We start from the raw sequence: 26,397 nt of genomic DNA, 5'->3' as shown, positions 1-26,397 counted from the left end.
TTTAATATAACTTGCATATTTAAAAGAATATATATTAGCAATGATACATTGTTAGATTGCAGCATGTAACCTTTAAAATAACTGTTCATATCAAACCTGCAACTCAGTTTGGTCAAATGTGCAACTATCTGAAAGAATGAGTGACAATAAAGCTCTTGCTCTAAGCTCCAAATAGCTTCTCAGTTCTCTAAAATATTAAACATGGCAGTTAGCGCATGGATCAGATTATGCCTCCCACTGTCCCAGACTTGTGGGAAGAAAGACAGGATGGAAAGGATATGGTTACATGAGGCTGCAACTTTATTAACTTAAGTCATCTGGGAACTATCCCACAATAACTTGTATGATGCATGTCACTATTCCTTCCATAATAGTTTTCACCTGGTAGAGTGCTCCCACCAAACCACCACCCTTACATGGGCTGTTTTCCAACCCTATGCTGGACTCCATCACACTCCCCTCATATGATGGGCTAGGTAAAAGGCATTGTCTTCTCACTGTGCCAGACATTAGAAGCCTCAGCCTCATTTCTCAGCTTCTTTAGGGCACACCTGCCCCTACATCTGCTTCCAATTCTGGTTTATCAGGGTCTTGGCCCTCTATGGAATGAGTACCTCACTGGACGCTTACTACGAGGAAGCACTACCAATTAGTTTGACCATCTCTCTTCCCTCCTCATCTCCCAAATAGCTTCTCAGTTCCGTAAAATACTAAATACTTCAGTGAGGTCATGTATCAGATGTCACCTCTTATTCTAAAATGCTGAGTTCAGTTAGTGCTTTCTTTGAATGGTGGTCATAGATTAAGTGACAGCTTTCCTGTAGATTTCTGAGAGGCAAAGGCTTCTTTTCCATGCCAACATGAAATAAAGGAGCTTGACACAAGAGATAACAGATATGGTCTAAGGGAAATGAAATCTTCCACAGCCTCTAATGCAGCCTTGTGACTTATCTAATCTATCTGTCCATTCAGAACTTGCTCAATACCATAGTATTTAGACGCATAGATCACTGAGAATAGCATCGCTTACATCACTTCTAGTCTTTAAATCTATTAAACTTTCCTAGGTGGGATCACTCCTATTGTTAATATCCTAAGGGAGTGTTGCTGAGATATTGAGCTGACATCATTACTGAAGGGAGACCTGCTTCACGTTTTATTTCCTGCCCAAATTTCCAACCTCTATAAGCCTTGTTTAGTAGTATTCTGTCTTCATATCTGATTCAGAACCGCCCATATTACTGTTATCTGCAAATTTAAACTATTGTGCTGGTAATCCCATTTTGCAGATCATTAAACATGATTTTAAATAATATGTGTGTTAAGCACTGAGTGTTCACTGAACAAGATGCTTGCAAGAGTTTGGTTTACTTGGTGTCTGATTTCCACTGGTTGTGCATAACAACAAGAGTTTCACAGTGGCCTGCCCAGACTCTCCATCAGGGAAGCTCAGCCCTTAAAGGCACAGCCCCTAATATCACAATGTTCTCAATATAGATTTCTGTGGAACCCCACTGAACTCCCCTAAGTGCAATACATTGACAGATAGGAGAGGACAAATCACCAGGTGTAATGACAAATAGTAATCTGTTTTCTAATGGTAATATCCACACCAATCTAATTGTTTTAATGAATGTCATACCGTTACTTCATTTACATTTAGCTTAGGGATTTCCAAAGCATCATTACCTTAGTATCTGTCTAAAAAGGTCCTTTGTTAAGGGGACTGTTGTAAACTGCAGACTATCAGATTGATAATTTTGTTACTGAAAAGCCATAAAATTGTGCATGCTTTTAAAGCATCCCTAAGAATAGCTTATAGCTACGATAATTAAATCCTTATATTTAATGATCTGTGCATTATGTGAGGTTGTAAATTATTGGAACTATATAGAATAGAAGAGGATGAACTCTAAAGGTGACTAGACTCAAGTTCATCCTGTTCTAGTCTATTTATTTTTTATACCCTGCCTATTTATTTTTTATACCTATGACTGTGGCAACTGATAGTTTTTAGAATTAGCCAAGGAGACTAACCTTTTCTACATGTAGTTTCTACTCTGTAAGTTCCTGGAACAGGCAGATTGTGTGTATAGAGATATTGTGTGTTTGTTTGTTTTGTTGTTTGTTTGCATAATGTGCTTATATGTTGGTCTTAGGGAAGGCCAGGTCAAAAAAGAATGTTTTGAATTTAGAATGGAAGCTTCTATTTGAATGATAGCATTTTTTAAAAACACATCCATTCTTGATTAAAAAAAAAAAAAAACTTCTCATGATGGAAAATCCATCACATCCTGAGATAAATTGTTTTAATGATAAGATGATCTAGTCTCCAATCCAGAATGAAACAGCAGTCCAGTTAGTAGGCAAACACTCCCTTTATGTTATGGTTGGTCTGTTTTAGCTAGAAGATGACCTGCTAGATGAACAGTGGCATTTGTGGTTACTGTTGCTATGTGTGTATCCAGTAGGGACATCTATTCTGACAATCCAAAGAAAAAAACTTTTTGAAGTGTCACTGGGTGGCCACTGCAATACACCACCTCCAAGCATGTGCTGCCATGCCCAGCCCCAGTCAGGCCGGTTCATTCTTTTATAACAAAAGGTTAACAAACATACAGCAGACAGCCTTAAGTCAATACCTGGCCTCTAGTCTTCAGGGCCACCCCTCCGAGGTTTCTCTCACTCTCCAATCCTGGCAGCTTCCTTGCCACCTCCAGCTCTGTTCCACTCTTAGGAGCCCAGCTGCAGGGTTGCTTTCTTGAGCCCCGACCCTCTTGCTCCAGGGACCCACCACAGGAGTTGGCTCCAGTCCAGTGTGACTTCTGCTGACCAGGGCTCAGCCTGTCTTAAGTCCTTCCTCCTTAGTTGCTTACTAGCAGCCTTTATAGGCCCAAGTGTAGCTCAGTCCTCTTTAATTAGCTGTATGAGGCCTGCCTGCTCCAGTCCAAAGGTGCTTGGCTCAGTCTATCCACAGAGATCGGATACCCTGTGACATGAGGCAGGAGGCCTGTATATAGAAATTGAATCCCCAAAAACTATGCTTTTTAGAAGTAAAAGACTTGTACTCCAGTAGAATTAAAGTCTAATCTTTCACCAAAATTTAGTATAAAAAAAAAATACAGTCCAAAGTTCAATGACTGTCAAAATGTAAAAGGGGAAGTTATAAATTCTGTCTACAGCAGATCCTGTGTGCCACTGAGGACTAAACCAAGAATTGTCTCTTCCCTTGTGGTTTTCAGGACTTCCAGCTCCAAGAAGCACTCATACATAGTGTCTAGACATTTTATCTCTGCAGCCCGTTCTGAGGTGACATGTTCTCAATGAATATGCTGATAGTTGAATTCCCCCATTATTGTTTTGTTTTCTGCTTTTTAGCCTCTCTAATCTTCCTGAGCATTTCACAATCACCATCACCATCTTACTCAAGTGCTCAGTAGTGTATTCCTACTGCTGTACTCTTATTATTCAAGCATGGAATTTCTATCAGAGGCTGTGTTACAGTTTTATTCATTTAAAGTCTTTACTATATTTAACTCTATACTATCTTTCACATATAATGCCAATACCCCATCAGTGTGACCTATTGTGTCATTCTGATGTATTTTGTACCCTGGTATTACTTGTGTGCCATTGATTATCATGTTTCCACCCAGTGTCTGTGATGCCTATTATATCAATATCCTTGTTTAATACCAGGCACTCAAAGTTCACCCATCTTAATATTTATGATTTTGCATTTGTAAACGAGCACTTATAAAATTGTCACTATTTAGTTGTCTGTCTTCATGTGATATAACTGACTATAACTGATATAACTAGTGGTGGAATCTCCATCCTTAGAGGTTTTTAAGGCCTGGCTTGACAAAGCCCTGGCTGGGATGATTGAGTTAAGGTTGGTCCTTCTTTGGGCAGGGGTTTAGACTAGATGACCTCCTGAGGTCTCTTCCAACCCTAATCTTCTATGATTCTGTGATTGTATGACTAGGACTCTTTTTTATTTGTTTGACTGTTTTCTTCGGGTTCCTACCTGTACTTAATTAACTTACATCCTCTACTAGAATACAGAGTATACCCTTTAATAAATCCTTGCCTAAGGGATGTGTCTGTCCAAATCATATACTCCTCTGTTGGCTTTCTCCCAGCCCTTAGTTTAAAAACTCCTCCACCACCTTTTTAATTTTACATACTAGCAATCTGGTTCTGGTTTAGTTTAGGTGGAATCTATCCTGCATAGGCTCCTCATTTCCCAACAGGTTCCCCAGTTCCTAATAAACCTAAAGCCCTCCTCCCTTCTCCATTGGCTCATCCATACATTGTGATGCTGTGGATCTGCCTATCTAACTGGCCCTGCTTGTGGAATTGGAAACTTTTTGGAGAATGCTACCATGGAAGCCCTGGACTTTAATCTCTTACCTAGAAGCGTACATTTGTTTTCTGGAACCTCTTGTTTACCTTTCCCTATGTCATTGGTATCTACATGTACCACGACAACTGGCTCCTCCCCAGCACTGCACATTAGCTTGTCTTGAGAGCTCCACAACCTTTGCACCCAGTAGGCAATTCACCATGCAGTTCTCCCAGTCGTCACCAACCCAACTATGTATATTTCTAATAATTGAAAACCAGCATCACTATTACCTGTCCATTCCTAATAACAGGGATCCTTTCCCTTGAAGAGGTATCCTCAGTGTGAAAAGAAATCATGACTTAATCTGGAGGTAGGGTCCCAACTATGTGATCATTTCCCTCCACTCCACCTTGATGTTCTTCTTTCCTGAGGCTTTCATCCTCCTCAAAAGCACAGAGGCTGTCAGACTGGGGGGGAAGGGCGGGACCTCTCTACTTTGTCCCAGAAAGTCTTTTGTATGGTTTTCTCTGTCTCCCTTATCTCTTCCAGTTCAGCCACTCTGGTTTCCAGAGCCCATATGTGGTCTCTGAGGGCCATGAGCTGCTGGCATCGAGTGCATACAGATGCCATCTGCCAAAAAAGCAGGTAATTATACATGGAGCATTCAGTGCAATAAACTTGATAGCCCCCCACGCTGGTGCTGGACTTTTGCCTGCATCATTTTAGCTCTTACTGGGTTATTTTTGTTTGTTTGTTTTTGAGGGGGAGTTTATTAGCCTAAGTTTAGAAACTGTTTATTAGTTGTGTCTGGCTCTCTCACTCCCTCTCTAAACTCCCTCACAAAACTCTCCTGTTTGCTGCTTCTGTTCACTAGCTCCTGCGGATGCTTAGGAACTGACTTTTCAAACCCTGATTCTCCCTAACATAGCAACACTGCCTTGACATGCTAATTTAAATATAAGACATAATATTGAATTTGTACTTTGAAACCGGTCACTTTGGCACTGAAATCTCTAATATAAAATTAAACTTCTTTGGAATATTAAGTGTTCTGTTGTGATCATTTTAATAACTGTATGTTTAATAGAAGGGTAAAAAAGATTTTTAGTAGCGCGTTTTCCATTGTATTAAGCAAGCTGAGATCTCTGTATACCAAAACCTGAACCTTGATTAACACTATTTAATGTAGCACAGTGACTAGCTTATGTTAACCTTTTGCTAGTATATTCCATCTAAATTAATACAACAATTCACAATTAAATAACTGGAACTTTTTTTTTTAAACCTAGATATGTCATTGCTGGCAGTCTTTGGAATAAACTATTATGAAGATTTATAAGTAGTAGTAACTCATTCAAGTATCCTCTCACTTTCCTGCTCTTGGACAAATGGGTTTTGCACGTTTAAAATCCTTCCTGAAACTAAGCCAAACTTTGCTTTAAAATGCCCTTGGAAATCCTGTGCTTTCCTGTACAGGGGAAAATCCCACTTCCCATTCCATAACTGACTTTGGAGGAACCTGAAGGCCATGGAGCCAATGTTGTTCTGCTGCACACGTGAGATAAGATGTTTGGAATCCCATCCAGGATGTAGTTGGAAACCCCCATGTGCTGTAGTTGCCAATTCCCAAGACCAATGCATGCAAGGATAATTTGGGGTTTGGGAAGGAGTGTATTGCATATGCTCAGGTTTTGCAGATGGATTAAAAGCAGGGACTTAAAGGGCAAACCAGACAAAAGATGTCTCAAGAGGGGCACCTAAAAATGTCATTTTTTTTTTAAAAAAAAGCTGGCTTTACCTTCTTTCTTTTACTGTTTCCTCACATATAAAATGAGTATAATACTTACTGTACCTACTTTATTGCGCAGGAATACTGTGACACTTAATTGTAAGTCTGTGTAGAGCTTGTGACTGCCAGTTTGGCTGTGTAGCCACACAGCAACTTCTGCTAACTCAGGACAGAAAGTGGGGGAATCATCCAGCTATCAGCAGCTTTCCTTGAAAGATGTCTATGTGGTCATTTTGTGTTGTAAATATTCGTGATTTTTCTTCAGGTGGTGTCATATTTGGAAATGAGGGAGGAGAGATCCCATAGGAGGATTTTTCATAAGGTGGAATTTCTTGAATCTCTTTGGTTCAGAAATATTGTCCACTGTTTTATTGCAGCTTAGTAGTTTTGTTTTACATAATTCATTTTGCTTAATATGTAGTATAAGCTGTTAACTGTCATTTTGCCTCCTAAGAGTTAGTTTTGTTGTCTCGCTTTTACTCTTACAAAGAATTTTTATAAGTCTCTGTTATGAGTTTTGGCAGTTATTTTGGAAATCTAACAAATTCTGTCTTTGTGAGTCTGGCTGCAAAATAGAGAGAGTAAGAGAAACCATTGGAATCTTTATGCATGCACTTAGACTGTACGTTCCTTACTTAACACCCTAGGGCTTTGCACACAAATTACACTAACAATAATTAGGCCTAACAGTGGTATAATAAAGGAAGGAAGTCCCAGTGGAAATTCTTCAATTAGGATATGAAAGCCTCCCCTACACATTGTTTGTATTGTCTACTAGGGAGTTTTGTCTTCAGAGATTTCTTTAAATGCTGTTTTAGTGGTCATAAAGACATCAGAAGTAAGGTTTGACTCCACATTAGGAACATTCTCCCATGAGTCTTTACACTGGAGATAAAGTTGGAACAAACTGAAAATCTTTTAGCAATAGCGGGTGCATGTTACTATAAAAATGTCATCTGAAATACTGTTAATTCCTTTGTTACTACAGTAGTTAAAGAAAAAAGCTGTGAAAGTTAGATTATGGAAAACCAAGTCACAAGCAGATATAGCACGACATGTAGGATTCAGCTGGATAATAGTGAATTTGAAAAGGCAACTAGAATATGGAACTTGACTTCATCTCTTCCTGGGTTAGGGGATGATTCTTTTCACCCAGTGCAGTTACAATATGGTTCCAGTTTGAAGTATAGATGGGCCCTTAACAATGTTCCATAAATGGACTCGATTACTTTTAAACACTCTGAGATCCTCAAACATTGTTAACTGTTGTTTTTGTTCTTAGAGAGGGCCACAGATCAGTAATCTCACCAATGAAATTTTATTTATAATTGCATTTACTTTCAGAATGTACTCTTGCTGTCACTGCCTGAATTGGGAAGATGCTATGTTCCAATTTTTCTCATTGTTTTTCATTTGACAGCAATGAGCAGTTTTCAATAAGTGCTGTCGTTGCTCTTGATGGCAATTCCTGATTTCATGACAGTTTTTTGCAGAATGGGCAGCTTGTTCAAATGCATTTTTAAAGCCCTCTCACCAGAAAACGGCTCTTCTGAGAGCTCTCTTTATTTGACACTTCTGTGACCCTTTTGATCCAATCCATTTTAATCTGTGAAACAGATCCCCAACTTGAGTACTTTGAGTACTGCTTTATATTCAAATTTAGCATTGCAGGAGCCTTTTAATTACAGATTCTTTTGAGTGATCTTACAAAATTAGGATCCATTGAAATCAATGGGCATTTTCATGTAAGTGTAAAATTATTCATGTTTATAAGTATTTACAGAAATAGATCTTTTAACCAGAAAATAACCTCTCCCTGACTGAGTGTGTGGGATCATGTACTTTTTTCTCTAGCCCACTATGCCAGTGTCCTCCATTCTTCTTTGAGTAGTTGTATATGTCCATTCCCCAAGTGAGTGCTCACCTCATGCATTGGTACCAGAGATAGGGTCAGCTACACCTGTGCCCTAGTGTTTCTTGTGCTCCAAGCCAATGGTATAAAGGGCAGACACACATCACCAATCCTTCAGTTTCTTCTTACTGTTGGTGGTGGTCTTTTCTTCAGCAAACGTGCCGTTTTTAGTTAGTTTTTGTTGTTAGCTCGTTAATGGCACTCGTTTTGGGATCCTTGAACCTCTTTTTCTTTTCTTCTTTTTTCTTTACCAGTTGTCCATTGTCAGTGGACTCTGAGCTTTGCCTGGTACTGGGGGAGCCTATGCCAGTATCCCCTGGCTACAAAACCTTCTCTGGGTTGTAGCCCATAAATCTAGATTAAAGATATTTTATGTTGTTAACAGAGGACACCTACAGGCCAACCCTCTGTAAGATATTTACCTTAAGTAGTTAGCGTAAGGCTTTGAGGCCTATGAGCTTTAGCATAAGTGAGTTACCCAGTAATGACCCTCAGTTATTGGAGAACTGGGAATATCACATTTCGGGGAATTTTGAATTGGATTATGAACTGATACCAGTTTTTGGATATTTTAGGACAAGAACATCTGCAAAAGTATAACCACAACTTGTGTTGGGAACAAATTTACATATGTGATAATAGGTTGAGATCATTAATATAGTAACCTATAGGTTAAGGGCACCTCATCATTACTAGGGTGAGGAAGTTAATTATGGACAAAGGAGGTTGAGCATCCATATAAATATTTATGGCCATTACCAGGCCCTATAATTGGCCAAACCACCTTGTAAGCTCTGAGATCTTGACCATCAGACTCGCTTAAAATGCCAGAGTCAGGATAGGACCCTCGCACAACATCAACTGTCTCCCACCACTAAGTTTACATGATAAGGCTGTGAGTGTGTGTTAGAGATAGTGCTGGATACTGTCTTCATTCTTCACTGCAGCTATATTATCATTCGGGTTGGAGCATTTGTATTTTTACTAATTATGCTAATAAAAGTATTTAAAGCTTTGCTTCACCCTCAGCATGAGTGTCACTGTGCATGCCAGGGTTTTCAACCGGACATAGAATTTAATTTTGTTGTGCCTGCTTCTGCAACTAGAACCTTTTAATCTGTAGAATTTTAATCAGTGACTAATTGGAAATTCTTAAAAATCAATATAATCAATAACTAGTCAATGAATCTGGCAACAGGGTATCACAAACCAATGCCTGTGAGTGTCCCAAACTCTTGCTGCCTAAAGTTCTTGGGTGAGGGTTATATTAGGCATGGCTTTTTGGTTTGCTGGGGCTTCAAGACAAGAAATAAGATGCAGAGAGAAGAATGCCTCAGGTACATCTTCATGGATGCCACTCTTCTGTGTCCAGAAGTAATCCCCCCAGCCCTACCTGAAGATAGAGTCAGGAAGAGAGCCTCTTTGCCAGGACAATCTCAAAGAGGTATAAGTGCATGGAGCGCCCTTGGCCACTGAAGCCAAAGAAGAGGTTGATTTCTATATCCTCAAAGTACTTGGCACTCCTCAACTGCAAAACTTAGCCACTCTAGTACCAAAGGTTGAGCACCCTCTATGGCCTGTTGCTCCCTGGTACCTCATAGTAGTGGCTCAACCAGGTTAGAGCCAGTGATTCTAGTTCCTGTGCTGGGACTGTTGAGCCCGGCTACTTCCTTGATGCACATGCTGAAGCTGTTGCCTCAGACTCACAGTGGAGCAAAGGCCCATTTCAGTACCAATCGCCTCTGAAGCATACACAGCTGTGCAGGTTCTGCTGAGCCTCTCTGTACTGCTCTTGATGATTATTCAGGCTGATGGTACCTCGTCAGGCCTGTCACGTGTGCCCATGTTGGTTTCAGTGTTGGGATCTGCAACAGTGCCAGTGGTTTCTGGGCTGGTACCACTTCCAGCAATCTCAGTGCCAGCTCTGAGTTCAATGTTAACCACTCAGCCACAAGGCACAGTACTGATATCTAGGAAGCCTATGGTGTTGGCTCCGGAATTGCAGGCCCATGTCCCATGTAGATCATGGTCTCAATATCTTGTTGTGCCATCCTGGCCTTTGGAGTACCATATTCCTCAGAGTCAGAAATGGGTTCCAAAGTTTCCAACTTCAGGGAATTCAGAGCTTCCTCCAGTGATCATCTCTACTCTTGTTGAGTCATCCTGAGAATTGCCAATTGAGAGTATGGAGTGCCTGATCTAGACGCAATTGGCCTCTTGTACAGTACCAGCCATCGCTGGCCTTACTGAGTACCATGGGGATGACACCTGCACCTAGATCCTTATCTGCACTTTACTGTAGAATTTGATCCCTGAGAAGGAAAGTCTCCCTGCCTGGTACTGAAAGGCCATCCAAAGTCAATGCCAGGCAACCACTGAAGGGTGATGTTTCTCCGTGAGGTAATGATAGACTGCTCAATGTCGGTACTGAGCTTCTGCGGGGTGAAGAAGAGTGGCACTGTCTGTTGTCTGCTTCAGACAGGCCTCCAGCATCAACAGTGCAAGGTCAGCCTCAGGAGGGTTCTAACTTGCCTCCTCTGAACACACATAAGGTCCTCTTAACCACATAAGGCCCTTGTACCAGAGTTTTTTCTGGTACCAGATGATTTTGAGTCTTATCAGGACCTCCAGGCTATATCTGTGGGAATACAGATGAGCTTATGGAGGAAAATCCCCACAATCTCATAGACGTATTACACCTCGCTATGTCAGGGAAGGTTGCTCTCCCTATAAAGAGGCAAGTATGCAGCCTATAAAAGCGTTAGGGAAAACTCCATGATCCCTCATACTGGTAGGGCTGTGCATGTAACACAAATACCAAAATTCCTTCACAAGAGTACAAACCGTTTTTGTCAGGACACCCCACTGGACTCCCTTGGGAAAGTGAGCCAAAGCAGAGCAAAAGCTACTCCCAAAGACAAAGATGCCAAAAAAATTAATATTTTTGGCAGAAATATATAGTCAGATGCAGGGTTACCACTATGTATAGTGAATCATTAAGCCTTTTTGCCCTTTTATGATTATTCCACTTGGGATGAGTTGGCCAAATTTCTCTACAAGCTGCCAGAGGACTCCATGGTTCTTGTTTTCAAGACCTTTCACAACTGAACTTCTGCCTATATCTTTGCAATAATCTCTTTTCCATCTCCTGTCCTTGTCATTCCTTCCTTTCCACCCAAACTATATGACAAACCATTCCCTTCATCTCTTTCTTCCATATTTACCTTCATACCTTCATCCACCATGGCCTTAATCTTCTTCTCCAAGTGCTGTCTTAAAACAATCTTTTTTTCCCAAAGTGCCTATAAATAAGGCTACGTTTTAGTCACAGGTATTTTTAGTAAAAGTCATGGACAGGTTACAGGCAGTAAACAAAAATTCACGGCCCGTGACCTGTCCATAACTTTCTACTATGTACCCCTGACTAAAATTTGGGGAGGAGTTGGAGGGGACGGCACGAGGGGCACTTCTGGTACTCAGGGGTGGTGCCACTCAGGGGAGCACTGCGGATGCTCCGGGCAGCGTGGGCACCACAGATACTGGGGGGGCAGCCTGAGTACTTGCGGGGTGGTGGTCGGGGTTGGCAGGGCAGTTCCCTACCTGGCTCCTAGGAAGCATCAATCTCCAGATAAGCTCCACGTGCTGCCTCTGCTCCACTCCTAGCCCCAGTTCTGCAGCTTCCATTGGCTGGGAACCATAGTCAATGGGAGCTGTGGGGGTGGTGCCTGTGGGTGGAGGCAGCATGTGGAGCTGGGAGCCAAGGAAGAAGTGTTCCTGTCCCCCTTCCAGGGGACCCCCCCAGGTAAGCACAACCCTGCACCTCAATCCCCAGCCCTGAGGCCCCCTACACCCAAACTCCTGTTGCTGGAGGGCACGGGGGCCTGAGACTGCCCCAGCAGGAGCTGGTACGATTGGCCCAGGGACTTCCCGAGCTGCTAAGGTGGCTCCCGGGCCAGCCGCAAGGGCTGCTGCAGAAGTCACAGAGATCATGAAAACTCACAGAATCCATGACTTCCATGACCTCTGTGACAAACACGGAGCCTTACGTATAAACTCTCGTCTTCCATTCTAAAAGATTTAGTCTTAGTAGAGAGACAAGGCAGGTGAGGTAATATATTTTGTTGGACCAACATCTGTTGGTGAAAGAGACGGGATTTTGAGTTCCACAGAGGTCTTCTTCAGATCTGGTTTCTGTTAAGCACCTAGAACACTTTTGGTACTTTAATATTAATATTAATAATAATAATAATTATTAATAATAAGATGTTATTACATTATCCAGACACTAAACAAAATTTTTAAAAATTGATCAAAAGCCTTATTTTAGCATATCGAGTGAAGCTTAACAAATAATAATACTACAAATCCATGTGCTGTAAGCAGAGGACTTTGTCCTCCACGTTTTAAGTCTCCAACAAGTAGCTGAAAGAAAGAGTTCTGTCAAGTCTGTTGGGAGAAGTGTCTTAAGTGAAACAAGTGCAGACTGAATGGGGAGCATGCAGAGGGAGGACTGGAGAAGTGGGTTCATTATAGGGATTTTGCATAACCCGGGGGGGCATCTGTACAAGTAATTGTAATGGCATGAGAAATCTATAAACAAGATTGATAGCTTTGAGGGGAAGATTGATCAAGATCTCTGTCCACATGAACAGGGCACCAGGAGCAAATGCGGGGTAGAAACTTGAGAGGATAATTGGAGTGGGAGCTGGTCAAGAAGTAATGTAGAAATGGGAGGGAAAGTTGGGAGCAGAGAGTGAGTGGATTGGTGAGTCTCCATAGAAGGTGGTGACTTCTATGATATTAAGATAGGAGACCTACATAGGGGAAAGATAACTACAATGGGAGTACATTAGAAAATCTGTTTATGAGAGGAAATTTTGCATATTTCAGTTGGAATCAACCTAATGCGTCTCTGACTCTGTCCATCCGCATAAAAGGAGGTGAATTTTATGTTTCCTTCAGCTCTCCAATAGCAGCTACTCTAACCTTAGGGTGAATATCTCTGCAGGTGGCTATTCAACAGTTTGTCTTGGTATCATATTCTTCTAATTCTGCAACAGGGGGCTGCAATAGAAACAGAAGAGATTAATACAATGGGAGAAAAACAGTAGGGAGTGTAGTCTGGGTGGAGAGGGTTGCTGCCTAGTCTGCCAAATGCATAGCTACTTCCTGTGCAGCTTGTTGTAATTGATCTGATCATCCCAGGTCATTTTGGGATTCTAAAACACTTTGCACAGAACCCCTCTCTTCAGCAACCCCCTACTGCAAAACCAAAACCTAAATTCCTTCCTGGCAAGCAACAGTTAATTAGTTCAAGGAATTGTTTGTTTTTCTGGGTGGTGTAAATGTGAAACCTTTTGTGTAATCAAAATTATTTTATTGTATTGTAGGTGAAACAATGAGAATTGCCTCTTCAGAGTTTGCTGATGATCCATGTTCCTCCATGAAACGAGGCACCATGGTGCGGGCTGCTCGGGCCTTGCTGTCGGCTGTTACTCGCTTACTCATCTTGGCTGATATGGCTGATGTCATGAGGCTTTTGTCCCACCTGAAAATTGTATGACTTTTTAATTTTCTACACTGTTTTCTTTGTTTAAGATGTGTTGAATTATAAATTATGAAACTTGGACTTTTGTTTATATGTTTTCTATTGTCTTTGTAGTTGCTGTTCTTGTAGAAGCACTAAAGTGGAACTAGAATATAATACATTTCTACTTTTTAGACCCTTATATGTTCAATCTAAATGAATTAATGTACTGAAGAGTTAAAATCAGCATTGCTAGGTACTTCTGATAGATTGTAATTGTACTGCTATTGTGTACCATGCTGGACTAAAAGCCACATTTAAATCACGATAAAGCTCATGCCAGTGGTTTAATAATGCACAGTAGTTGTAGAGTATTGCTATCTTGTGGCAGAATTTAAGTACTACAGTTTTGTTGTGCAGTGTCAGTTAGGTGCTTCTCTGTGACTACTGAACTTACCACAAGGGTGGAACATTGATTGGGATTAGAAGCAGGGTATGTGTCTGAGTATTCAAAAATGAAAAAAAAAATAGCAGAGAGGACATGTAGTTTAGCAAATGATTTATTGTAGATTTGTACTCTGCTAACTGGCATACAACACAGCTTAATGAATGATTTTTCTCTGGGTCTTTATCACATGGCCAGTTTTTACTAATCAGGAGGAGGAGAAGAAGAAGAAAAAGAAATAATAATAATAATTAATAATAAAACAACCACCATCCTAGGCAGGGCCACTACAGGGTTTTTGCCGCCCCAAGCGACGGCGAAAAACAAACAAACCACGATCGCTATCGGCAGCAGTTCCACCACACCGCTTTCTTCTTTGGCGGCAATTCGGCGGCAGGTCCTTCCCTCCGAGAAGGACAGCCGCTGAATCGCCTACAAAGAGCCCAACATGCCACTCCTTCCCCTTGACCACCTCAAGCACCTGCTTGCTAGGCTGGTGCCTGGAGCCAGCCCTGACCCTAGATGTAAAAATGCATATACATAATATTTAAAACCTTGTTTATTTTATTGATGAAGGGCCCAAAAGGTACTCTCCCCTCCCCCTCTTTTTGTAAATTATAGATATTGTTCTCTTTCAGAGATATATGAGAACCTTTAGCCTGGAAGAGTTTGTAGAGACACATTTTAATCCTTTGAAAACAGAGTCTACAATGAAAAATGAAAAATGCTTTTCTGTACAAATGCTAGAAAGCACTGCTCTAATGAATGCAGTGCTATCATAGTAAAATGTCAGCACATTACCCTGTGATTACATGCTGTGTAAGCAGTGTGACTCTCGAATATGCCTTCATTTTTTCAACTTAATAATGAACAGCATTCTAATTCAGATAATACTTTGTCAATGGAGACTTTCTAACTCTTAATTTTAACAGTAAGAGGTCACCTATGTGTACACTACAGTTCAAATTCTTATCCAGACCATTTCAACGGTGAAGAGCTCATTTGTTGTTGTATCTGAGCAGAATCCAGAATTTTTTTTGGCTTTCTGTGTTGATAAATTCCTTTGTTGGAAATAATATGATACACTGCTTAGAGTAGCATTCTCCAAATGATCTTTTGTAAATGGGAGCTGTTTAGTAATTTTCTCATATCATTTTGTCTCTGTGGATTCTCAAGCCAGCATATATCAACATACTTTGTACCTTTTGCAAATCATCCAACAAATTATTTCAGAGAACCTGCATCCTTATTTTTATGTATTTTTGTCTCCTATGCTTTTTGTTAAAATTGTGCTTAAGCACTTGAAAGTTTAACTTTGCATTTGATCATTTTGCATTAATTTTACAGCTTTAAAAGAACACTCATTATTTTTACTTTCCAATAGAGAGATGGGCAATGCAAATATTTGCACCTTATTATTATTTTTGAGATCAAAGTAGCTTTAGGCCACTTTTTGGCATTAAAAGGCCAAAGATCGATGGTGGTAGTTGTCACACATGGAACAGCATTAATATCAACTTTCAAGTAATGTACAAAGACTGATTTAAAGTATGCAATGATTTTAACTTGAGGTACTCTGAAAATTAATTAATTAAAATCACTTTGTTATAAGAAGTGATTTATCCAAGAGGCACCGTAAAATGTACTATCATCAGTTTTAATTGAAATCACGTCAAGGCAGTGAGTTGCACTTCAGTCTTTATGGAGAGAAGTGCATTTTAATCAAATTGTGAATGTACGTAGGTGCTCTTCAGAAAGATTGTTAATCACTTTATCAGATTATATCATTTACTGCTAGCATTAATATTAAAGTTGTGTGTGTTTGAGAGAGAGTATATATATATATATCAATTAATTACTGTTTAATCGTAACAATATATGCATATTCATTTAAACACTCTCACGTGTTTATTTGAAGAATGAGGATATTCTCAAATGTGACTTTGTGAAAAATATCAGTTTAGGAATCCATATTCAAAGACTTTCAATAGCTTCCGTATACAATTTTCTCATTTTAAAATTTCACTTCTACCCCTAGAAACTCAACCTGAGACTTGAAAGTCATGCTGCATTATTTGTGACTTGCATGTCATTGTCAACCCTACATATTTTTTTCATTCTAAACTTACTTAGTTCTGTCGATAATATATGAGCATAAGTAAAATCTTTCCCTGAGGTATATTGACTCTTAAATACTAGTTGGAATAAAAAGTAGCACAATCTTATTAGGAACTACAATGACCCCATAAAGTTAATTGTAATTGGCCTTCATTATCTTTTTGATTTTATAAATCATTTTTTTTCTCCACTTTACTTCATTGGGCCATTATAGGTTTTACTGAATGTGGAAACTGGAACTGTTTGCAAAGGCTGATGGAACTTGGCCTCCCGACATTTTTGGGAAAGGGAAATCAATTCCTTTCTCATAAGTAAATTGAATACCACACTGGGTTTAAAATCAAGTCCTTCTCATTATTGTCTTGTACATCCTATTACTTCCCCTTCCTACCCAACCAGTTAAATTGCACCATGATTTTAGCAGGCTTTAAAGACATTGGTTTTAGCTTGAACAGTTTCAGTAGAATAAACACTAAACTAAGGTCAAAAATGGGTGGAAAAAGGTAAGATGGTATTCAAAATTATGTTAATTTAAGATCCAGTATCTTATGAAGAAGAATGATGGGGGATTTAATAGCTGCCTGAAGGGGGGTTCCAAAGAGGATGGATCTAGACTGTTCTCAGTGGTACCAGATGATACCAGACAGAACAAGAAGTAATGGTCTCAAGTTGCAGTGAGGGAGGTTTAAGTTGGATATTAGGGGAAAAAAATTCACTAGGAGGGTGTTGAAGCATTGAAATGGGTTACTTAGGGAGGTGGTGGAATCTCCTTCCTTAGAGGTTTTTATGGTCAGAGTTGACAAAACCCTGGCTGGGATGATTTAGTTGGGAATTGGTCCTGCTTTGACCAGGGGGTTGGACTAGATGACCCCCTGAGGTCTCTTCCAACCCTGATATTCTATGATTCTATGATCTCTAGAAATAACTAATACACACACACACAGATATTGTGATGCTCGGATGCTCAGTTTTACATCCCTACATTACTTTGTATCCTTGATGCTTGGCATGTATTGAACAGTGATATGGTGACCTGTCCCTTGGCCCGTACAAATTCGGCTAATTAACAGATGAATCAAGGTGCTTTGAGCATTGCAACATCCTGGGCTACTTGAGACAATGAGAAGATGTGTTGCATAGGAAGATGTTTTGCATAATAACCATGTTTCAATAAAATAAAATAAATAAAAATATCAGTCACTGAGCTATAACAAAAGTACAACTTACATAGCTCAGGGTATTATAGAAATAATACATGTAGGCCCTTTCATCTCAAAGGATCTTAAATAGCTTTACAAAGTAGGCAGCAGAGATCAAATTTATGGTTTCTTACAGTTCCCAATAAAGGTGGTGCAATAGTGGCTTTGTTGGGAGAGAGAAATGTCTGATGATATGATGCAGAAATAACTCATGTATTTGGAATTATAACAGTTTCTCTATCAGCTGCTTGTAACCTAGTTCTGATATTGGTCTAGTAATAATTGTTGAGTAAATGCCACAAAAACAATTATGTGGGTGAAGTTTGTGCTCTGAAGTTAACTCACAAAAGGAAAATGATTAAAGATAAAAAAAATACCATATCCCCTGTGGCAGAAGATTTTTCATAAAGTGATCACTCTATCTGACCTGTCAGTCCTCATCCTCAAAAGAAACCTGTACCACACTTTCAAAAGACAAGCCTGGGAGCTTAAATTCATTACTCCACTAGACATCAAAAATCATGGACTGAACATAGACACTGGATTTATGGTTTGTTACAACAATCTGTAACACAGTAACCCCATCTTTTTCTTCTATGACTGCACAGGTGATAATGGGCCGCTCTACCTTGAATGGTCCCTTACAATATGTGCTAACTACTTATGCCAAACAATCTGTTCCACTTTGCATTTTGCTGTGGCTCTGGGAGTTCCTTTGCCAGTCCTGAAGAAGAACTCTGTGGGTATATCAACACAGCAAAGAAAAATCTGTGGCTGACTCAGGCTCACAGGTCTCGGGCTGTGAGGCTGTTTTCATTGCTATGTAGATTTTCGGACTTGCGCTGGAGCTTAGGCTCTAGAAGTCTACACAATGAAACAGCCCCACAGCCAAGCCCTGCAAACCCAAGTTGGTTGGAACAGGCCAGCCCTGGATCCTCCTTTGCTGTGTAGATATACCTGTGTGGCTTAAAAGCTTGAGGTTTAGTATTTCAAGTAGTGGTAGATAAATAGCAGGAACAAATTAGACCATACAATATAGTTTTCATACTAATTTTGTGAGCTGTCTTGGCAGTTAGGATTTGAACATCGTTGTTCAGTTTGAGTAAGAAATGAGATGATACAGGCCCAGATTGATTCGACCACAAAAGCAAAGTGCAGCTTGTAACTGTTAGATGTAGCGTAACACCTCCAGGAAACAGCTATACATTTAAATTACCAGCCAAAATATTTCTCTGCAGGACTCTGTGAGTGTGATTCTCCGTGGCCTTGCACCTTGTGCAGCCATTTACCTTTGTGTAAAGTGGGTGCAAAATGTGACAGAATGAATATTATCCACTCGAACTGGTGCTAACCTTTTACATTCACTTTGCAAGGTAAAAATAACACAAGGTACAAGTTAGCAGTGAAGAGACCCTGTATATTTTAAGCCCTGCCTAAATTAATTAGCTGCCTGCTCTTGTTATTGATGTTGATGAGGTGTCAGAGACTTTACAGAGACCAAGATGGAGCTCTAAATCCTTTTATGAGGAATAAGTCCCTATTGGAATTAAATAACCTTTCCTCTGAAAAAGGAAGGTTCACGTGTCTCCTGTTAACAGCATGTCCAGATTGACAACACCTATTGTTCCAGTTAAATATGTCATTAATTCAACTCGACACAGATCAGGATAGATCTACATTTACTGATTAAATCCTTCTGCTGGGAATTTCACTCATCTCTCAAATGACAGAAAAGGTTCACAAAATTTCACTGCCCCACTTGCTCACAGGGCGGGTAATTTTATTTCCTGGATAAATAAAGCATTTTAAATCTTTTGATTATAACCATAATGGTAAGCGGCTTTTATGCTGGAGCTGGTAAGTTTGGGATAGCCGTACTAGGTGGACACTTAGTAATACATCTAGGAGCTCCATATCGTCACCTCTTTTGCTGAACAAATTAGAATCACTATGGAAAGTGTGTTTTTTCTATTAAATTCTGCTTTTTATGTAAAGGTAAATGTAACACGTTTGATAACAGTAGAACAAATAGAAGATGAAGCCCCAAACTAGTTCTTATGCCACAGTTACTTTTCCATGTTGGGCCTCCTGATTTAACTACATTTAAAAAGATGCTACGTTAGCTATGTAATACAGGGTAATCTATTCATTTAGTTTCAACAGTAAGTGTAATTTTCTTTGCTTTTGATTTGTTCCTATATGCTGTAATTAGCCTTTGGCCGCGTCTAGACTAGAGATCTTGCAGTGGCACAGCTCTACTGATGCAGCTGTGCCGCTTTTATATTTCCCATGTAGCTGCTCTGTGCCAACATAATTAAACAAGTGATGGTAGCTCTGCCAGCGGGAGAGTGTCTCCCACTGACATAGCACTGTCCACACCAGCGCTTCTGTCGGTGTAACTTTTGTCTCTTAGGGGGGTGTTTTTTCACACCCGTGAGTGACATAAGTTGTGCTGACAAAAGTGCTAGAGGAGACATACCCTTAGTTTTCACATAAGGCCTATACTACACATACACAGTTATGAAATTGTTCTCTCTATTTACAATTGAAGGTTCACACACTTAATGATTTCAGTTGACTAGACGTATTTCACATGTCATGGGCTCCTTACATCCCTCCATTCCACCCCACAAGTTCCTTGTGTGCCACCCTCCTATCCCTCTCTATTGCAGGAACTTTTGCAACTCCCCCCAGTTTGCCCTTGCCAGGAGTCCTGTGTGCCCCATTTCCTCCATATCAGAATCTTTCAATCGGCCCCCCACCAGTAGTTGCATGTCCCCCCCAACCCACGTCCTCCTCTCACCATTCCAGGGTCCTTCATTCCCACCCTTTTGTCTCTACTGGGGGCTCCATGTGTGCCTCCATTTCCCACTTCCCCCATGCCAGGCTCCTCCAGTCTCTGCTTTGCCAGATTTCCCTCTCTCCCTTACCTGAGTCTCCAATTTTCCTCCCATGCCAGGAGATGGGTGCTATCCCCCAGGTCTCCCTCGCCTTGCTCCCACAGTTGTTACTAGTTTTCTTTCAGTCTGGGAGATAAGTCCTTCAGCATGTCAACTTATTAAATTCCATGGGGTGGATAGGCAGAGCTTGGATATGGGTATTGCTTTCTTGGGTGGCATTAATGGTACCATCATCCAGTTGTTTGCTCTATAGACAATTGCAGAGCTGATTGCTAATCAGATGACACAGGATCCTTGTGTCCTCCATTTTTCTCCTTTTGGTTTTCCAATTTTCCCCCAAATCCATAAAGTTCAGACCATAGATACCTAGAATATCCTCTGAAATTTTGTAATGGATTGAGTATGGTATTCATAAGTTATTGCATTACAGACAGACAGACATGCAGACAGATACAAGAGAAATTAGATTTTGAATGTAGGTCGTTGGCAAGCCTGGCCAATAAAAAAAAAATGACACAGATATTAAACATGTTTAATCTAGGAAGTTTATCTAAAAAAGTGTCTAAACTAATAACTGTTATATGAAGGATGCATTATAATGGCGCGCAAAGAAGTAATACAGAACAACATTAAGAGAAAGTTTTTGTATTAGCTTTATTAAACCAAACTGAGGTCAATTGAATTACTCCAGAGTTACTGTATATTGATGTAAAACTGAGAGTCAAATTTGCCTATGATAAACTGGGGCATAGAGCGTTAGTGACTTGGTCAAGGTGGGAAAAGTGACAGAGCCAGATTAAAACTCTAATAAATGTCATATATTATATTCTAGGTAGAAGAAGCACTGGAAGCTGTGAAGAACGCAACAAATGAGCAAGATCTAGCAAATCGTTTTAAAGAATTTGGGAAAGAGATGGTGAAACTTAACTATGTGGCTGCCAGAAGACAACAGGTGTGTAAATTGTAAAGCAGTGGGTATGAAAATTCAGTCATATAAAATAACCTGGGTTTTTATCGTGTTCAAAGAAATGTTGTTTCTGCTTTGCATAATCAGATCTGTCAATAATTATTATATCATTACCTATATCTTGAGCCTATTATTTTTCCAATTCACAGTTGCCTTTTTTCAGAAGTGTTTTTCTTTTAAAAGGAAAATCTTGAAAAAAAAATTCTTCAATTAAGAATGTCTTAAAGACTAAAAGAGTAAATGACCAAGGAAGTTATGTTATCTAGTGGTGACTTCAATCGAGTCCAGGTCAGTAGAGACTGGAGGTCACTATCTGATCGTTGTGTGGTGGTCTACATGAAGTGTTATTTATAAAGAAAATATTTTCTTTGCAAAAATGTTCTGACAGATTTTCAAAAATGGTCTAAAATTGGGCTTCTAAATTCATATTTAGGCACCTAAATACGATGTTAGGGCTAATTCCCCATTCTGGCACTGCGAGTGCAGAAGGTGATGGCCTGCAAGGAGTCTAAAGATTAATACCGACCACTCCAGGCTTGTATTAAACTCCCAAGGTTACAGCTTTTCTCTGAGCTTGGATTGGTAGATGGTGCCACCACCCAAGTGCAGAACTCTGCTGAGAGCACAGGGAGGCACCCTTGGGAATTCCTTCCTATGTGGTGCCCTCAAGGCCTTTTACCACCCCCACCAGGGAAGAGTTAAGAAAGAAAAACAAAGGGAATCAGCTGTGGCCACCAGCTAATTAAACAACATGTGCACAAACCTCTTAGGACACAAAAATCCAATTCTGCTTTTAAAAAAGGTAAATTTTATTTAAAAAAAAACCCACAAAGAAAATACATCTGGGAACTCAGGCTACTGCTAGATTTTAAAAGAAACAACTACAAGGATTAAGCCCCAAGAATAGCTTTCTTGAGGTCCAGCGTAAAGATTCCAAGCAAAACAAAAGCACCTAGGGTTAGCACAGAGGAGTCCACAAGCCATAAAGAAATAAAAGGAATAAACCTAATCACATCTTCATAGACATTTCCTGATCTACTTACATCTCTGGGGTTTTAAATGAGTAGTTTCTAGGTCTGATACTAATGATTTTTCATACCTGGCCCAAACATCTTACAGCATAGCTCTGTCCTGTCCCCTCTCTCTGGGAGAAGAACCACAGACAGACAAAAGGGGAGTCATTTTTCAATTTTAAAACTTCTAGCCTTCCCATTGGCTCTTTTGGCCAGGTGCCCACTCACCTCCTTTTACCTGTGCATAGCAGTGAGACTTTTTAACCCTTTACAGGTAGAGCGATTAGAGAACAGCTACTAAAAGGGATTTTATAGCTACTGGCTGGCTGGGTGTCCATAAAAGGGAGCTATCTCCCCCCCTTCATTTATCACATAAGTGCTCTTATTTTCAAAACACCCAACAACTCATGCTCAAATTGTAAATACTACTAATGGAAATCAAAGGGAGTTAGTAGGACCTTACTGTCCTGAAAATTATCCCACATGTTCAGGTGCCTAACATTAGATATCATTTATTTGAAAAAAATTGCCATATTTTTTTTTACCAAAATAAGTTGTTCATATGCATGGAGTTCTTTGGTAGTCTAATGCAGGGTTTCTCAAACAGGGGTCACTGCTTGTATAGGGAAAGCCCCTGGCTGGCTGGGTCGGTGTGTTTACCTGCCCTGTCCACAGGTCCGGCCGATCGTGGCTCCCACTGGCCATGGTTCACTGTTCCGGGCCACTGGGAGTTCCTGAAAGCGGCAGCCAGTAAGCCCCTCAGCCCACGTCACTTCCACCAGCTCCCATTGGCCCGGAGCAGCGAACCGTGGCCAGTGGGAGCTGCAATTGGCCAGACCTGTGGACGGGGCAGGTAAACGCACCGGCCCGGCCTGCCAGCGGCTTTCCTTACACAAGGGCCAACCCCTGTTTGAGAAACTCTGGTCTAATGTAATAGGAGTCTTTCCATTTCAGAAGGAACAGGAATTTATTATAATGCTCACAAACAACATTGTTAGTTTTCAGATGATTAAAAAGATAATCTGTTTTTTTGTATTAAAAAAGAAATAAAAAATAGAAGACCTGAAAGTGACAAAAATGATTCAGCATCCAAAATTACATATGTCTGTGCAGAAGGTCAGACGTTTCCCTTTTAGTGCGTATACAAAGCTGATGATTATTGCAACCTTAGGCCCTTAGAGGGGCAGAGATTATAGGGTCTCACTGTTATGCATTCCCTTCCACTCAGCATATAGCTTTAACCTAAGCAGCCCAATCAATGAGAGCAGGCTTGCCCTCTTACAGATTTTTAAAGTAGATTTTCCTGTAGAGATGGGAAATAAAGGAGGGAGAATACCCATGCATTCACTAGGCTGCTCATAGCTAGGCCTCCTCCCAGCCAGCTGCCTCCAGTCAGTCTCCATACCTTCTAATAGAGTAAAAAAGAACAGATTATAGTGCTGCCGCAAAATAGCTCTACAGTGTATTATTTCAATAAACAATTTACAGAGAATTTTTAATGTGCAACACAATTTATAAACAATATACTTCCACACACACAATTTCCACTGCAGAGAAGGCCACCTTTCAGGAATATTGCCTTGTGTGTGTGTCTTTCTCCACCCTAGATATGATTCTTTTCTTCTTCTTTTGACATCACACGTTTCTAGTTAATACATATTTTGTATATTTTCTCTACAATTATTTTTTTTAAAATATTTTTAATAATTTCTCTGGTGTTTAAGAATATTCACATTTCCAGGCAGTTGCCACCCTCTCTTTCTTTTTCTTCTTCCCATGAGGTCCGCTGGCATTCCATGCTATCTTTTTTGTGTGTGTCTTGCTGCTGTTCTTTTAGATGTTTTGCCCAGAAGTTTTCCCGCATTTTAAGATAGTTAGTGTTTTCCTCTTATTTTCTTCCATTTTTCCATGTGGCCGACCTGTTATAACATAGAAGAAAAACAAAACAAAACAAAAAACAGGTTTTCTTGGGCAGGAGGAACATTGTGTTGTGATATAACTGGTAAATTCTGTGATAGATTCCATTGCTACAGAAGCAGGACCACAGGGCCCTACTTACGAGTATATATGAATAAACATTGTAACTGTGGGTGTAGCATATACTAACTAGGATGACCAGATGTCCCAATTTTATAGGTACAGTCCTGATTTTTGGGTCGTCTTCTTATATAGGCTCCTATTACCTGCCATCCCGTCCCGATTTTTCACATTTGCTATCTAGTCACCCTAATTCTAATGCTAAAGCTTCATTATATAACTGTACAGTGTACATATATTTTTGTACAGGAACTGAAAGATCCTCACTGTAGGGATGAAATGGCTGCTGCTCGAGGTGCTCTGAAGAAGAATGCTACTATGCTGTACACGGCATCTCAAGCGTTTCTCCGTCACCCTGATGTAGCAGCCACTAGGGCCAACAGAGATTATGTCTTCAAACAAGTACAAGAAGCAATAGCTGGTATCTCTAATGCTGCACAGGCCACCTCACCAACCGATGAGAACAAGGGGCACACTGGTATTGGAGAACTTGCTGCAGCACTAAATGAATTTGATGTAAGTATTAAATGTGTGCACAACATGACACACCTTTCAGGAAATGCTACGTACCTTTTGTCAAACAGAATTTGAACAGTATATGCTTGCTTTGTACACAGTGTTCTTTTGGTAGGCTGCAGCAAGCACGAGGCATGTAGTCTTTAAATTTTAATGAGAAATAGCTTTTGCTTTCAGTGAATGCTAGAACTTCCAAGCCATTGTTTGCGTTCTTCTGCTGTGACTGACAGAGGCAAAGTCTCTCCTCTTCTGTCTTAGCATCAGCAAAATCCTATCCAGCTAAACTGTTCAAGTTGGTTGGTAGTCTGATTAATCTGGTTGCCTTAGTTCCGTTAAAGAGTTGAGTTTTAAGAGTGTCTTTATCTACTTTACTGAAAAGGATAAGCTATGATTTATGATGATTTGGTTGTTGTCACAGGCAAAATCAGGGTAGGAAGATAGAAATACACGTTCTTCTCTGAAATGTTGAAGGAGCTATGCTTGACTGGTTGTTCATTAGATTCTTGCCCCTCACGTCCAGTAGAAACCTACGGGGATATTTTTAGAGAAGACCACTGCTACTAGCTTTTGTGCAGACAGGGTGCCACTGCCTTCAAGATTGAGGTGGTGGCAAGGTCCATGGTTAAAGCTTTGTCAATGACTTCTTAGTTCTAAGTTTCCCCCATCCCATTTTTGTGGAATGCCATTTAGAAGGCATTTTTGGAAAAGCTCTAGATACATAATTTTGTTGGCAGGGCCAGACAAAATTCACCCTGTGGTCTTTAAGGAGCTAGCTGAAGCAGTCTTGGAACCATTAGTCATTATCTTCATGAACCCATGGAGGACGGGTGATATCCAAGAGGACTGGAGAAGGGCAAACACAGTACTTATCTTTAAAAAGGGGAACAAAGAGGACCTGGGGAATTACAGACCTAACTTTGATATCTGCAAATATACTGGAACAAATTATTAAATAATTAATTTGTAAGCACCCAGAGGGTAATAGGGTGATAAATAATAGCCAATGTGGATTTATCAAGAACAAATCATACCAAACCAACCTAATTTCCTTCTTTGACAGGTTTCCAGGCCTAGTGGATAGGAGAGAAGCAATACACGTGGTATATCTTGATTTTATTAAGGCTTTTGATGCAGTCCCACATGATGATCTTATAAGCAAACGAAGGAAATGTGGTCTAAATGGAATTACTGTAAGGTGATGCAGAACTTGTTGAAAAACTATACTCAGAGAGTAATTTGCAATGGTTTGCAGTCAAACTGGGAGTATGTATCTAGTGGGGTCCCACAGGGATGTGTTCCTGGGTCAGTATTTTAATTCATGTCATAAAATGGAGTGAAAAGTATGGTTATCAAATTTGTGAATGACACCAAGCTGGAAGCAGTTACTAGCACTTTAGATCCAGGAGTTCATATTCAGTTCATGGTCCAGTATAACCTCCAGATCCTTTTCAGCACTGCCTAGTAGTTATTCTGTTTTGTACTTGTCATTTTTTCTTCATGAATGCAGTATTTCGTATTTGTCTTTACTGAGTTTCATCCTGTTGATGTCATACCAATTCTGTAATATATCAAGATTGTATTGAATTCTAAATGTAGATTCCAAGAGCAGAAGGGACCATTGTG

At 40.2% G+C, this 26,397-nt stretch overlaps 1 protein-coding gene across 2 annotated transcripts in view; it reads left to right on the top strand.

The window, feature by feature from the left end:
* CTNNA2 (catenin alpha 2) overlaps positions 1-26,397 on the top strand; it is an 826,679-nt gene that overhangs the window by 224,421 nt on the left and 575,861 nt on the right. For both annotated transcript variants that reach the window (XM_075066660.1, XM_075066659.1), the window contains exons 4-6: positions 13,443-13,609; positions 21,074-21,193; positions 24,508-24,774. In XM_075066660.1, the coding sequence (XP_074922761.1) occupies positions 13,443-13,609; positions 21,074-21,193; positions 24,508-24,774 (554 nt within the window). The remainder of the gene's footprint in view (positions 1-13,442; positions 13,610-21,073; positions 21,194-24,507; positions 24,775-26,397) is intronic.

This window comes from Chelonoidis abingdonii, chromosome 5 (assembly GCF_003597395.2).
Source record: "Chelonoidis abingdonii isolate Lonesome George chromosome 5, CheloAbing_2.0, whole genome shotgun sequence".
Classification (NCBI taxonomy): domain Eukaryota; kingdom Metazoa; phylum Chordata; order Testudines; family Testudinidae; genus Chelonoidis; species Chelonoidis abingdonii.
This window is presented reverse-complemented; position numbering and strand designations above follow the sequence as displayed.